This window comes from Anabrus simplex, chromosome X, assembly GCF_040414725.1.
Source record: "Anabrus simplex isolate iqAnaSimp1 chromosome X, ASM4041472v1, whole genome shotgun sequence".
Classification (NCBI taxonomy): Eukaryota; Metazoa; Arthropoda; class Insecta; order Orthoptera; family Tettigoniidae; genus Anabrus; species Anabrus simplex.
In genome coordinates, this window is record NC_090279.1 from 219158388 (window position 1) to 219174783 (window position 16396).

Below are 16396 nucleotides of genomic sequence, written 5' to 3' on the forward strand. Positions count from 1 at the left end.
AATACAAACTAACTTCTGAAATCAGTGATGCACTCTGCTGTAGCTTGAGTTGTATCACATTCTTACTTAATTTCAGTACGTAGCATTAAGATTAAGCGATTTAACAAGTAAACAACTGTTATTGGCCTCATTGTTTATGCATTTATTACAAAAAACGTGTTTTCTTTCATTTAGATTTTTAGTTACAGTACACCAGTCAACAGGTATTACTAATAATTGACTCCTGCAGTTTAAGGAGAGCTCACTTCTGCGCATAGCAAAACAATACTGAAGATGATTGATCGCATTCAGTATCATCGCTGTAGTGCATAAATATTGATAACTGGAAAAATAATGCATGGTTAATCACTCGTAATATCAAATACATCAGTGATAGGGTTCTTACTGTAACCAGAGTATAATACATGGTTTAGTATAGGAATTTTCAAGGGACAGGAAAAAACCTATTGTTATAATGAGGTTCTTGCTATATGCTCTGCTTCTGCTGTACATTTAAAGATAAAGTGTATCTCGGTTAATCTTGTACCGACGAAGGTTTGACTGTATGGAACACTAATCTGCAACAAAGAGTAAGCAGAATAGTGGAGATGTTAGCAGAGGAATGCATGTGCGGAAGTATGATAACCCTCATTTTGGAGAGGAATACCAGTAAGCCTATTTTTTGAGATTAACATAATTCTTCTCAAAATACCTTTATATTCACCCGGTAATCTAATGAAGATAGGAACACCCTTTACAGTATACAGCCAAAACTGTTTAGGACGTTTTTGCAGGGCCAGGAAAAAATGTCATAAAGAGGAAACATACTAAAAAATTAAAAACAATAAATTTTGCTGTTCAATTTAAGGTTAGGTTTGAATGTAAAAATAATTATGATGAAAACAAAGAAACAAGTGTTTACACTTATATTTAATGACATAAATAAAGAAATAATACATTTTAAGAACACCAAGATAATAAAACATAAAGGAAATAGAAACGCAAACTATACACGTCGCTTACAGTTATTTAAAGATAAAAATTTCATTGTTCCGTATTGAAATTATTGATGTTAAAAATTAAATAACTGGAAAGGAGGTTCAACCTATTCAATACTCAAAAGAAAGAAACTTAGCAATCACATTTCTATTTAAATGGGACCGGTTTCGACCTTAGTCCAGGTCATCATTTCACACTCTGTTAGGCACAAAGACACGACACCACATTCTGTCCTGCACAAAGTCACAACACTACCAATCAACATGCGAAGATCAAAAAGACTTGAATTCGCAGACGAACAAATCTGTAGTAGAAAGCCGCCAGCTCCCGGTGACCAGCGCGGCACACTCAAGGTCACGCGCTGCGGCCAAACACCAAAGTAGAGTGGAGAACGTTTCGAAGGTCCAGAACCTGTCACGGCTGCGGGAAGCCAAGTACGTATATAAAAATATACGACGCCAATTAGTACAACCGAATGAGCACCCGTACTCCAGTTAAGTTCTTGGTAAACAGTTGACTTGAAAAAACAATTGTAGAGAGAAGAAAAAAATGTAGTAAAAAGCGCAATATCGGAAAACAAATGAAAACTTATATGCACAGTGCGCTATTTTTAAAAAGAAAAATTTTTTAGGTTATGATTGAAGTAGTCGAAGTTGGCGCAAGACAAAAATTTTTGAAAGAGGAGAATAAATTAAACGAGGAAGAGTGATAGTGAAATAAGAGAAAGAATAAAAGAAATTGAAGTTAGATGGTAATGAGGAAAGATAAGATAGGGAAATGAAGGAGGGGTAGTTTAAGGTGGGTTAGGAGGGTGGGTTATTGGAGGTAGAAAATGTGGGTGGGAACTATGTAAGACATGGAAAATAGAATTGGGGTTTTGGAATTTGGAATTTTTGAGAAGAAGAATTAGGAAGTCAAAAAGGATATTGGGTTTTTCAGAAATGTCGTTTAAATTGAAATTAGGGTTGAAGTACTGGTCAAGGTGGATAAAGCAATTTTCAGTAATGTTTAAGAGGGGGCCTTTGTTAATGATTTTAAGTTATGTTTAAAGTTATCGCAGGAATGTGCAACATCTGGGTGATTTGCTCACGTTTCATGTGTGGATTAGCATCCGCTTTCTCAATAAACTTTAATTTATCATCATTTGTAAACTGTCTTCTCCATAACCGAATGTCGTGCAAACCACTATGCGTAGCTATAGTGGGCCTAATTTATGAATGTTGTTACACAATTCACTTACGAACGTAAAATAAAGCCCAAAGACGTCAGATGTATAAAGAATGTTTGTTTGGGACTGATGCTTCTGCAGCCGTAGGCCAACACGCAAGCATGCTCTGGGGCTGTGAAATTAAGTTCTTTACCAAATCGTTATCCAGGTCAGTCGTCGCTGGCCTGTCGTGCGCACAACGTGACCAGGAATGCTAATTTAAATATCTTTCGGTGGGAGTTACAAACGTACTAAAGAGTGATGTAAATGTGCTATCCAAGTTTCCTTAGCACGTATTTAATAGGACATGGCATGGGACTGCAGAGCTGGAGAAGGACATCAGACTGTATGATTTGTATGGATCAAATAGAGTTAGGCAGTTGTTTTCAACCCTCGATGAGTTTGTTTCTGCTTCCCAGCTTCTTATTATCCTACATTTATGCCCTGTGGCAACGGCCCCCCAGTAAGTGTTGATACTCCTCTCGTGGTGAAGCTGAGAAGAGATGGATGTGCAAGAACTGGGAAGCCTGTCTATTCTAAAACTTAGGTGTATGAACATGTGCAGATTGTCCTTTTGTTTTTCCATGTTTGTGCTTGTCTTCTATTTCTGATGCTTCCGCTTCCCACACTGACCTTGCATTGTATTCCTCTCTCTCTCTCTGATTTGACACTTGTTTGGGAAAAGCCTTGGAGCCACGTAGATTTAGTGCAGATAATTCTTGCTCCAGGAGGTTTCAGTCTACATTGCAGGCACTCCGCAGCACATGGCCCGTGCGTGCCTGTATGAACTTGTAGTTCAACTCTGAAGCATCTTTTTTGACGGATCTTTGTTTGTACCTGAACCACCACCTCCTTTAATGGTTTGAACATGGCAGTGATTTCTTGTGTTGTGTTGTGTTGTGTTGTGTTGTGTTGTGTTGTGTTGTGTTGTGTTGTGTTGTGTTGTGTTTTATTGCTGTTAAGTGTAACTTCTTTGTGTTTGCAGTGTCATTCGGGAATTCTTGGAGGCGGCCATTATGTCTCGTATGCGTGCAATCCTAACGGCAAATGGTACTGTTACAACGATAGCAGTTGTAAGGTAAGCCCGAGTTTGACTACATTTCTGAAATGTCCTCGACTATAAAGGACTCCTCACACAGACGTCTTGCACTCTCTATTAGCACCATCATGTACTCCCCATGGAATGAAGCAGCAGCTCTTTCATATCGTGCCTTAGAAGATGAAAAAGAATCTAGGTTTGTCGTTACATTACATTATTATATGTTTCACTATAAAGATACTTTTGTTTTGCTACGATTTTACACTGGTGTTTCTCTTTCGAAGTTTTCATTTTTGGTTGCCCCACCATCTGTGGAACCTGTAGAATGCACCCTCAGTTTGTACATCACCTTGTTTTGGATGATTAAATATTTGTTTCTTCCTCACACCCTCATTTGAATTCCATGGGACTGTAATATTTTAAAACCTGTTATTAACGTATAGGGCATAGAAGCAACCATTGCATGTAGAATTTCAACTTTATATTTCGAACAATTTTGGCGGAATTAATATTTTTGTTTGCTCTATCACCCTTTTCAACTCCTTAAAGGGTGAAATATTTTTTAGAAATAAGCAACAGTCATATGAATTTTCAAGTTTGAATGGATTTGGAGGAATAAATAGTTTTGTTTTCAGACCTTAACCCCTCCCCAATTTAACTTCCAGATCAGTGAAATTTCTTGAAACGTCATATTACTTAACGTTTAGAACATAAAAGCAACCGTTATGTGAAATTTCATCTTAGTACGGCAAACAGGCTGTAACTTCCATTTCAGTCTCTTCCAAATAGAAATTTTTGAACCCTTTCTTAGTCATGTATAATAATTATAATAATTATAATAATTATAATTCAATCCACTATATCAAGTAAATAATATTACATCAGTCATGGGACTAGTTTCAGCCACATAGTGGCCATCTTCAGCTAAATAAAATTTTTACAGATTATCTGATAACCAAAGCATACGTATAGCAGACAGCGTTACAGAATAATTATAACATTAAAGTACATATAAAAAAAATCATGGTTATGATGATCTTGTTACAATATGCTGTCTTTAAGTTCAGTTAGGACCTCAGGCAAAGAAGCAAATCTGGAAATGATAGCCAGAATTAGGAATAAATAAATATACAGAAAATAAATTAAAAAGGAAAAAATGTGTTTCTGAGACTCACCTCTGTCTGATGTAGAACAAGCACTGACTTTCTGTAGGAAGCAGGCAATGTGAACAAAGGAGTAGATAGGGGGAGGGAGGGGAGAAGGGGTGTCTAAGGTAGGGCAGAAGGATGAGGAAAGAAATACTGCTGCTGAGAGGGAAATTTAAACAGATTATAAAAGAAAGAATTCTTTTTATCTGAGATATGATTACTAAAGATAGGAATTAAAAGGTCAAATAAAATGTTTGATTTCTCTGAAATTTCATTTAGAAGTTAGGATTGAAAAACTGTTCAAGATGGATAAAACAATTTTCTGTAATATTGAGCAGGGGGCCTTTTTGTATAACTTTGAGAATTTTCATGTCTTTGTTGATATTAGTGAACTTATGGTTAGTATCGCCCATGTGCTGTCCTATGGTCAAAAATCTGTTATATTTCAAAGCGTTAACATGTTCTAAGTACCTTGTATGAAACCTCCTGCAAGATGATCATAACCATAATTTTTCTTATTATATGTACTTTAATGTTATGATTATTCCTGCAACATTGTCTGCTATACATATGTTTTAGTTATCACATAATCTGTTTAATTTTTATTTGCCTGAAGATGGCCACAAAGTGGCTGAAACTAGATCCAAGACTGATGTAATACTATTTACTTGATGTATTGAAAAGGTGGACCCTTTTGTCAATTTATTTCTTATAATTGCACTTCAATATGGAACAAAAATGAAATTTATAGCTTAAAATTAGTCATGTATAATGTATGTATTCTTACATTGCCAATTTATCATTTAACGCCTTTCAGATACACAAATTTCGCAGTGGCAACTAAAACAATCATCCATAACGCAAACCTAGATATGTCCGCTGTAATTCTGCTCACACCCAAGCATCAGCTGGTTCGCTTCAATGTGGTTGCTCTTGTATACCGTAACGTCAATCTTAGTGGAGCGGAAGTTTTGTCACAGTTGCGAATGGGGTGGGGAGTCCTTAATTTGAAACATCTAGATTGTGCTTTTGATATCTATTGCAGGTTCACTCAACCTTTATTTCAATTTTGAACGTGATGCAAAGGAACCACCTGACTACTTCAAGATGGCACCTAGGTTCACGTGTCTCTTAAGCGTGCAGTTGCTTTATTAAATGGCTTGACTTACTTACTTGACTTATTTCCTGTTGCTCCCTCTGAAGGATAGGGCCTTGGCGAAATTTCTCCACACAGTACGGTTCCTGGCCATTCTCTTCACTTCGCTCCAGGTCTTGTCAACCTCTGCAATTTCATTTTCGATCGTCCTCTTCCAGGTCTTCTTTGGCCGACCTCGCTTTCTGGTGCCTTGAGGGTTCCAGTCCAGCACTGCCCTCTCAACAGCTCCATCCGGCTTCCTTAATGTGTGGCCGATCCAGCGCCATTTCTTCTCCTTGATCTGGATGTCAATCGGCTGCTGATTGGTCATGGTCCAAAGATCTTCATTAGAGATTATGTCTGGCCACCTCCCATTTGTTATGCGACGCAGACATCTATTTATGAACACCTGTAGCTGGTTATTGATCTGTTTTGTAACTTTCCATGTTTCACAGCCGTATAGAAGAATCGACTTTACATTGCTGTTGAAGAGGCGAAGCTTAGTCTTCCTGGAGATTCTATTCTTCCACACGGGATAGAGCTGGACAAACGCACCATTTGCCTTCCAGATACGGCTTTGAACATCTTCCTCTGCTCCCCCATCCGTTGTAACTATACTTCCAAGGTAGAGGAAGGATTCAACTCGCTCAATTTTCTTTCCATTTACTGTCAAGCTGGTCATGATATCCGAATTTATCCTCATCTCTTTGGTCTTATTTGTGTTGATCATGAGACCTGCACATTCTGCTTCCTTCTGCAACCTACTCAGTTTATCTTCTATGTCCCGGTACCGCTGCGCCATAAGGCAAATGTCATCTGCGAAGTCAAGATCTTCAAGCCTGTCTCTTATCCCCCATTGAACATCCCTCTTCCGTCTTCCTATTACCTTCTTCATCACACTGTCTAAGACCAGCAGGAACAGAGTGGGAGAAAGAACACACCCCTGTCTCACTCCAGACTTGACGTTTATCTTTTCTGTTAGTTTCCTTTCATGAAGAACCTGACACTCATACCCTTCGTACATCTCTTTCATGATGTTGATAATCTTTGATGGAATTCTGTATTCCTTGAGGGTCTTCCACATAATTCTTTGATTTACAGAATCAAAGGCTTTCTCAAAGTCCACGAATGCGAGGTAGAGGATACTCCGCCATTCCACACTCTGTTCTATGATGATCCGAAGTGTATTGATGAGATCCACACAGCCGCGATGTTGTCGAAATCCCGCCTGTTCCTTTTGAAGTCTTCTTTCTATTGAATCCTTTATGCGATTCAGGATGACTCGCGACAGCACTTTGCTTGGAATGGAGAGCAAGGTGATACCCCTCCAGTTGTTGCAATTTGTTGTGTCCCCTTTTTTCGGTAACTTGACTATCAACCCCTTCTTCCAGTCGGTCGGTATTTTTTCCTCTTTCCATATCTTCTCCAGGAGTGGGTGCAGCAATTTGATTGTAGGATCAAGGTCTGCTTTCAATATTTCCACTGGAATGTTGTCCAGACCTGGTGCCTTCCCATTTTTCATTTGCTTCAATGCTGTCCGTATCTCACCCTGGGTTGGAGAGTCAAGGTCGATGCCTGGATCACCTTCTGCTTCTTCCTCACCTTCTCCTTTCTGCTCATTTTCCAGTCCCACATCTCTATTAAAAACCTCCGCAAAGTGTTCACTCCATCTACTCAGCTGCTGTTCGCAGGTAGTGAGAATCTCGCCTGTCTTGCTCTTCACGGGCCTAGTTTTATTGAAACCTTTCTTCGAAAGCATCTTTGTGATATCATAAAGCTCCTTTATATCACCCCTTTTTGCTGCCTGTTATGCTTTCTCTGCCTGTTCATCAATCCACTTCCTGTGATCCTTTCGCACACTCCTCTTTACTTCCTTATCTGCTACTGAATACTGAGCTTGTGTTTGAGCCTTCTGCTGTCTAGTTTTGCATATATTTAGTTTGGCCTTTATCTCCTTCCTATAATTTATCTTGTCCCAGGTCTGATCAGATATCCATTCCTTCCGCAGGTAGTTTTTGTACCCGAGCTGCTTCTCACTCGTTTCCACAAAGATGTTCTTCACCTCGCTCCATACAGTCTCCACATCCTTCTCTATCTCGGAATCCAACACCTGGAATCTGTTGCTAAGTTCCAGTTGAAATTGTTCCAACGTCTGCTGATTCTTTAGCTTACCAACATCAAACTTCTTGTGCCGAGTGTTGAACTTCTGGTGGACTGCCACGATCTTTATACGGAAGTTGGCGACAACAAGATGATGGTCACTGCCAATGTCCGCCCCTCTGTTGTTCCTAACATCTTCCAAAACTCCTTCTGAACCTCCTGCTCACCGCAATGTGATCAATTTGATTTTCCGTGACTTGATCAGGAGACACCCACGTGACCTTATGACACCGCCTATGCGGGAACACCGTGCCACCTATCACCAAGTCTTGGCTGGCGCAATATTCCATAAACTTTTCCCCATTTTCATTCATCTCGCCAAGACCGTGTATACCCATGATATGTTCCAATCCTTCATTTTTTGAGCCAACCTTCGCATTGAAGTCTCCCATAACTATGAGAATATCCTTGCTTTTTTTCATTGTGGCATCTCGCAACATTTGGTAGAATTCTTCCTTTCTTTCCAACTCCGATTGTTCTGTAGGTGCATAGCATTGGATAATGGTCACATTCCTGATCTTGGTCTTGAATCTAGCAGTCAATAGCCTACTGGAAATTGGCTTCCACTCCATAAGACTTCTCATTGCATTTCTACTGAGCAGCAACCCCACTCCATCCCTGTGCTCTTCGTCCTCACCACCAGAATATAGAAATGTAATTCCATCTGTTGTCTGTATCTCGCCAAATCCTGGCCACCTCACCTCACTCAATCCCAGAATGTCCAGCCCGTAGTTCTTCATTTCCCGTGTCACTTGTTTTAGTCTGCTTTTCTCCCTCAAGGTCCTCACATTCCAGAAACCAATTTTCGTTATCCTCTTCATGCCAAAGGTCATCATCAGTTATCCGTCCGGTTTTATAATTTTGCTTTGGTTTCTATAATCAGATTATTTAAGAAGAGAGAGTGATTAACCCACTGCTTCCGAGTGCCTTGACAGGGCTGCCATCTTAAGCCTGAGGCACCAGGCTGATTTTCTGTCGGGGTTTCTTCCCTTAGCCTTTGAAGTTCCCACTTCTACTGCAAGGCAGCAGTTCCTATTTTATTTACCCAGAATAGGAGGGTTGCCCCTTCCACCAATTCCACCGTTCTGAAGCCCCTCTTCTCCGCCTTCACTGCCGTTGAGGTCTTCGCCGTAACCCTGGCAAGGGACCCTTACATGGGACTACCAGCCGGGTCAGCTGGACCAAGGTTTTTTAAAGAGGTGTTACTCCTCTATCACTCGCCCTTTGTCCTGACTTGTGACAGGCAGAGCCTGGCTTCCCAAACATTGGGTCCAGGTTGGTGGGGTTTTATTAAATGGCACTATACAGATTTCTGTTGTTAGCTGATAGACATGTAGCACTGGCGGGAAGGATTGTGGTGTCACTGCGGAGCCATCTCTTCAACGTTCAAGGCTGCTTGCCTGACTGGCGGTCAGGTTGGCGTGGGGAGAAGTAGGGATAACATGCAAGCGTGTTGTGTCTTATCTGAAAAATTGATTGGTTGTTAGGTAATTTAATATTGTTTAATATTGTAATGAACATGTCAAATAGAATTTTAGGTTTTTTGGATATATCGTTGAGATTTAGATTTGGATTATAATATTGATCAAGTTGAATATAGCATTGTTCGGTAATGTCAAGTAATGGGCTCTTGTTTAATATTTCAGTGATATCTATGTCATGATATATGCCATAGAATTTGTGTTTGTAGTCATGCACATGTTGACCTGCTGCAAAGAATCTTTTATATTTGATTGCATTCACATGTTCCATGTATCTGTATACACCAGATTTTTCAAAAGGATTAGAAACATTAATTAAATTGGAGTTGTGTTTGCATGTAACCCCTACCTCTCCCCACGCCCACCTGACCGCACATCGTCCGCTACCCCGTTCTCCCCTCCTCCAACCTAGTACAACCCCCCCCCTTCCCGCTCTCTCCATCGGTTTGCTGCATGAATGATTACCCGGTTAGTTCCTCTCCACTTTACAACCAACAACTTGTTACCCGAGGTGAGTCTTCTACTTAAAAACCTTCTTGCCCCATTTCTTCATTCACAACTCTTAACGCGAGAATATTTTTCTTTTAGGTTCTGTCTTGGATTGAGAACATTTTATTTCAACATCTGTAACAACAAACTTGTTCTGTGAAATCCACTCTCCTGTTACGTTAACCCACCACAGTACGAAGTTTGAGCCCAGTGCTATATATAACTATGCAAATTTATATTTGTTGACGAACAACCTCCTGTTACTTTTATACCAGCCCATTACAGTGGAACCTCGATTATCCGTTCCCGGAAAATACATTTTCCCGGAATATGCGTTCAAATTACGTGGTCCCGCGAGCATCGTAATTTCCCTCATTATCCGTTCCTCGAAGAAACGATTTCCCGGATCAACCGTCCAGAAATTCCAGTCCCATCAACGCTAAATCCTCAATCAATCGTTTTTTAATAAACTGTATCTCACAAAAGGACGGCTATGGCATATTTATGGATCTTGGCGTTAACGCCTCGTCACTGCGATAATTAAAGCAAGTACTGTACCGGTACTGGAAAAGCGATCGGCGGTGAACTTGCATAAGGGACCATCTTAGCATCGCATTCGGGTGGTATTGTTTAGAGAATCTCGGAAAATCATAAAGCAGAGAGTGGCAACAACAATTGCAAGGAGACACGGCGCATTTCGACAGCTCTGCTTGAAGACGGAACGAGTTTTGTCAAATGTTCGCACTTATAAAACGTCCATATTACGCCCAGGGTTAGATGTTTATGTTTTTACTTTTTTCGATCGTACTGCCGAAGAGGTTTTTGGCACTTTGCTCAGGGCACTGCAGAGTAACTGGGCTTTCAGGCAGGAATCGAAACTGCTTCTTAACACAAATTCAGTATTTTTTATATTATCGTACATGATTATGTTAGCGAGACCAAAACAGATGTTGCACCTTACATTTTAAAAAAAGAAAGCCATGTGAGGTCTTGGAATTGCCTATTACTGTTTAGGTCCTAATGTAAGACTGGGAATTTTACGTTTTCGTGTTAAAATACCAAAAACCGCAGTCGTTTTATTTGCACATGTTACATTTTAAATGGTTGGTATAATTTCAAACTCGTACTGACATGTGCAGCGAGCGCGCTTTCCAGATGACCTCAAGGTCACGAATAACCGTAGTTTCTGAATTTTTGATATTTCTTTTATCTTTCCAATTTGATTGGATTTGTGACGCGCAGAATTGAATATAATGCATTCGAGAACTTTTAAGAATCGATACTTACGTTCGAAACAAGACCAACTACAATATTATCAGACCTGAAGGCACATATCGATACATCACAAAATGGCCGCCGCATTGGGCTACGCGTATCCGGCATGTAGGGCCATGTTTACATTCAGTTTGGTGTAAACTCAGCACGTGTCTAGTTCATTGAGGTTATCTTGCTACTGGAATTCGCAAATTAATTATCCACCGAATATGTTTGTGTGTTAAGTAATGTTTTAGTGTCCTTTTATTTGTTATCTAGTTATTTTTTAAAGTGCTAGTGATGTTTTTAGTTGTATTCAGAGGTTATTACGGCCGTATGTAATGTGTTGGTGATTCAGTGAGTTTGATCTGGTGGAGTGGAATTCGTTTTAGTATTTTAGAGGTTATTAGTGCCGTATATTATTTGCTGCTGCTTCGGTGAGTTTGGTCTGGTGGAGTGTATAAATGTGTTAGATAAGTACAATGGGTCGTAAATGTTCTGTGCCTGGTTGTCGATCAAATTATGGGTCTTCCAATAACACAACTTTTAGGTTTCCTAAGGACAAAGTTTTACGAGACAAATGGGTTAGGAATATTCATCGTGACCATTTTGAGGTTACTGATAATACTTCGGTATGCATTAAACATTTTGACCCTAAGTTTATTATAAGTGAAGATGTTTTTCCTGTGCTCAACGGTGATCCCATTAGAGTGCCCAGAAAAATACCAAAACTGACTTCTGATGCATACCCCACTATATTTCTTAATCAGCCCTCTTATCACACTGTTAGTGTTTCAAAACAAAGGACAAATCCCGAAGACAGGGTCCAAGAGCTTATTAGGAGAGATGAGGAGAATTTTAATAAGTGGTGCGAAAATGACAAAATTACTGATTTTAACACATTCATCTTTGAAGTCGAGAAAAAATGTGTTAAACCATTCACTGCAATAGTGAAGGAAGATTACGTGCTGTTTGTGAAGGTGGATGATGAGTCATTTACTAACGTTCCATTCATTTCAGTGAGCTTTAAGGTTTCCAGTTCTTTTACAGTTCAAGTGTTTTACAAAAATGTGTGTTTGCCGACAGAGCATTTTAGATTTATATTGAAATCTGATGGTTGTGAAGACTTGAAGTGTGACAGATGGACAAAGTTTGACACTTTGGTAAGTCACCTCACAAGTTATTCTGATGATAATATTGATTTCACTGATAAACTTTCTTTTTTGATGAAGCTTGTGAAAAATGCACTTGAGTTAGACTGTGAGTTTAGTAAAGATAGAACTAGTAAAATACAATTTGTCTTGGAACAATTAGAGCTCTCTATAAACAATCAAATACGATACTCCCCAGAACTACTGATATGGGCTGCGACTTTCTCTTATTCGTACCCTGGTGCATACAATTTTTTGCGTAAAACAAATGTAATGACATTGCCTCATCATGTATATTTAAGACAGTTTTTATCAAAAATAGGCCCCAGCAGTCCAGGAATAGGTCCTGCACAGGTAGCTTTTTTGAGAGAAAAAAGCAAACTTTTGAAGGAGAATGAAAAGGTTGTGTCAGTAATGCTTGACGAGGTTCATGTAAACTCAAAAATCTCATATAAAGCTGGTAAATTAGTAGGAATGGCTGAAAATAGTTCAGAGTATGATGCAGCACCTACCATGCAAGTATTTATGGCTTCATCATTGCATTCTGGTAATAAAGATGTAATTGGTCTTTTTCCGGTGAAGAATATGAACTCTGAAACACTGCATGATCTCACACTTAAGGTTTTAAAAGTCATGGTTGAATTAGGTTTTGATGTTGTCTGCTTGATTGCTGATAACCATCGCACCAACAGGAAAATGTTTGAACTTTTATGTGGTAGTAATAACTTGAAACCTTGTATTCAAAATCCAGCAGATCCATGCAAGTCCTTGTTTCTTCTTTTTGACAGTGTACATATTCTAAAGTGCATTAGAAATAATTGGTTGAACAGATCAGATGAAACCTTCATTATACCAAACGTTGATGAGACATTTGCTGTTTTAAGTGAAATGGTGAACATTGATGTTGGTACAGAGTCAGTCTGTAAATTTACAACTACTGAGGCCAAATTTTCAGACCTCAGAGAGTTGTTTCACTCAGAGAAGAGATTGTTTTTAAAAATGGCTCCAAATTTATCTAGAAAGGCTCTGTATCCAACACCAATAGAGAGACAAAATGTATCGTTAGCAGTAAAAATCTTTGATCCTAAGAATATTGCTGCTTTGGAATTGCTTAAAAGTCAAGGTGTGGATGTTTCTGATGGCACAATCCAGTTTGTAAAATTAATTCAAAAGTGGTGGTCAATCTGTAATGTACAGCATCCCATGAAAGGTACATATACCAGGAATGAAGAGGCTAGTCCAATTTTTGGGCCTGATGACAAACTTTCATTCCTTACATGTTTAAAAACATACATAGACATATGGCACATGTCACAAACAGAAGGAAGATTAACAAGTGAAACGTATACTGCTTTGACACATACTCTTACCACAGTGGTAGAACTGTGTAAATATATTTTCAGGAAGTACCACTGGTCTTATGTGCTTACTGCCAAATTGCAGACAGACAGTTTAGAGGGAAGATTTGGTGCCTACAGAAGATTGAGTGGTTGCACTTATAATGTTTCTGTGGAACAAATTCTTGAGTCTGAAAGAAAGCTCAAAGTATTCGGAGTATTGAAGATGAGGTCTGCAAAACTTGGTGAATTTTCTTTGAAAGACTTTGCCCATAATGTCCATAACAATAGCCATGATGGAATTATTGATAATTTAGATGCATTAGAGTCTGCATTAGAAGAAGTAGTCCACATCACAGTTCCCCTTGAAACACTGCAGATTTTAGTGTGCATTGCTAGCTACACCAGTTTGCAAGTGATTGAAATATTGTGTAAAAAGTGTGATGATTGCATTAAAATGTTGCAGAGTGAAAATGAAGTACTTGTGGATAGTGACAGGGAAGTGATGATGTATTTTAATCTAGTGAACAGAGGTGGTTTGAAGTGTCCATCGTCTATGGTCATGTCCTTGTGTTGTAACATTTTCAGACTTTTCCAGGCATTAATTAGTGACAGTTACGAACCAGAATTTCTTAAGTTACACAAACAAAGAGAGGCACTGGTAGTGTTAGGATTTCAGTTAATTGAGAGTAGTGTGTGCAACCTTGATGATGAGTGTCAGTGTGGTATGAAGTTGAAAACAATGATTAAAAAGTGCATTCATGTGATAGCAAATGTTTTCATCAATAATTATGGTAAAGCGCTTGAGGAAAGAAGTGTCTCAAAAGAACTGGCAAAGAAACTTCAATCTAAAAACTTCAAGAGAAGTACCTGTGATGCTGCAAATGCAGAACCAAGTCAAAAAGCTAAGCAACGCAAAGTGTTGAAACTTAGCAGTAAATGATCGTCTTCAGAAGATAACGTGTCAGTTTAATTTGTTAAGAAGGAAGCCCAATTTTCCAGTATTGACTCATTCACACTTGTTACATTAGCGCTTAACGAATCCCACAGGAGGTAATCTCTGACTTAAACGCCTGGAATGTGGGTTAGGATATTCTTATCTATAGTAGGTTCTGTGAGCTTACGTACCGCCCTCGCCACTTGAGATGATCCTTGAATTGATTATCATTCATCACTAAAAATAACATCTTGACTCTCTAATTAAAAATGTTCTGGTATAATAGGCAGACCATTAAATGCCCATTAAGAACCCTTGCGTAGTTTAAAAAAAATAATTGTAATATAAGAAATAATAATGATAGCAACTACAATGAATAGTATTACTATGAACATACTAGAGGTAAAGCACCCGAAGGAGGAGTGCAGCAAGTCATTGACCTGACCAGGTGGGACAGTGATGTAATAAAGAGCAGAGGACTTGTAGCTGTTGGGATTTGAGCCATTGAAGGAGTAACAGTTTTGCAGATGCCTCACAATGTATGGTGGAGTTGGAGAAGGCACGACTTTATTAACGTAAGTTCCAAATTTCAAATTCATATTTGTTTGGACAAAGTAAACAAATATTTAAAAATATTGAATGTGACTTGATAGAATCTGATGTTCTTCTAAGAATGAAGCATGTCATTCTTTGTTTAATAATTTGTTTTTTTACAGGTATCTTATAGTGTAATATTTAGCCTATATTTAACTTGTGTGCTCAACAAATTGAAAAGCTTTTTTAAATGTATCAGTTAAGTTTGTCTCTAATCTCGATACCTTTAATTCCATATTTAAAGTACAATGTAGCTGGTGAATGTGTATTTGTAGAGCATGTTATTTCACTGTCCTGGTTAATTTGTATTTTTCATGTAATATGCCTTTGCTGGCAAGACCTAGTGTTCTCAGTGCACAATGTCTTCTGGTATGGACTAGAGCAATTTTGTTACTTCCATTAACCTGTCTCAGTCTCATCCTTGGCTTTGACAACATGAAAGTGATATAGATGTCGATTCCCATAGGGAACATGATGGCCAGGCAGGCATCAATTTTTGAAAATGAGACAAAGTCTCTCATAGTGCATTGGCACTGCCGGTGGCTCCAGTAGCCTACGCAGTGACCTCCACGGTATGCACTAGCCATGCGTCTTGGTAGGTATGCTATTCACCAACTGGTGAGCCCAACTAAGCACACTGGGGCGAAACGTTGGCAACCAGGAATCAGTTAGCTGCAGAATTTATTATGTCCTATAACAGACCAAGAATATTGGTATTAACATGAAAGTGACCGAGGTATGAGTGATGCTAGCAATGCCATTTCTTATGCAGCCAGTCTCTGTGATGGACGGTGTGAAAATATTGCTCATAGGGTCAGTTGGTGCGTTCATTTTAGTGGGCTTGGCAGACTGATATATAATAGCAACTTTTGGCTCAACGAGGAAAGCAACGGAGAGCTACTTCACTTTCCCTAATATGCCTCTTCAGTGACACCTAGACCACCTCTGACAGCTGATGGTGGAACTGGGAGGATCAAACCAGCCTCCAGTTCTGAGCACTTAACATACGTACGTGTTGTGTATTCATGTGATTTACCAACAAATGCTGCTTTAATTCTGTCATTTTCAAGTGTACTGGCTGTAGGTTTATGTTAGTGAGTCATGTGAGTATTTAAAGTAGACTTGGTTGCTGAATTTCTTATTTTCTGAGTACGGTACACTATTTCAGTGCTATGAGTTTTTTTCTCTTGTAATTTGTTGCGTGTGCACTGTTGTGTTTTACCAACAAATATTTATTAAATGTTGTCAATTTCAAGTGTTGCAGGGTTATGTTACTGAGTCGTGTGATATTTAAAGTTGACCTGGTTGCTAAATATCTTATTTACTAAGCACAGTGTGTCATTTCACTCTTATGAAGTTTTTTGTAATGTGTTGTGCGTGGTTGTTTTACCAACAAATATTAATTACGGTACTTACATTTTGTCATTGTAGGGTTATGTAAGTTGGTTGAATACTTATTTCGATTTTGGTATATTATTTTAAACCA

At 38.9% G+C, this 16396-nt stretch overlaps 1 protein-coding gene across 1 annotated transcript in view; it reads left to right on the forward strand.

Moving 5' to 3' along the window:
- The window catches only part of Usp32 (Ubiquitin specific protease 32), a 187024-nt gene that overhangs the window by 158942 nt on the left and 11686 nt on the right, over positions 1 to 16396 (forward strand). The window contains exon 28 of the mRNA XM_068230610.1: positions 3171 to 3263. Within this exon, the coding sequence (XP_068086711.1) occupies positions 3171 to 3263 (93 nt within the window). The remainder of the gene's footprint in view (positions 1 to 3170; positions 3264 to 16396) is intronic.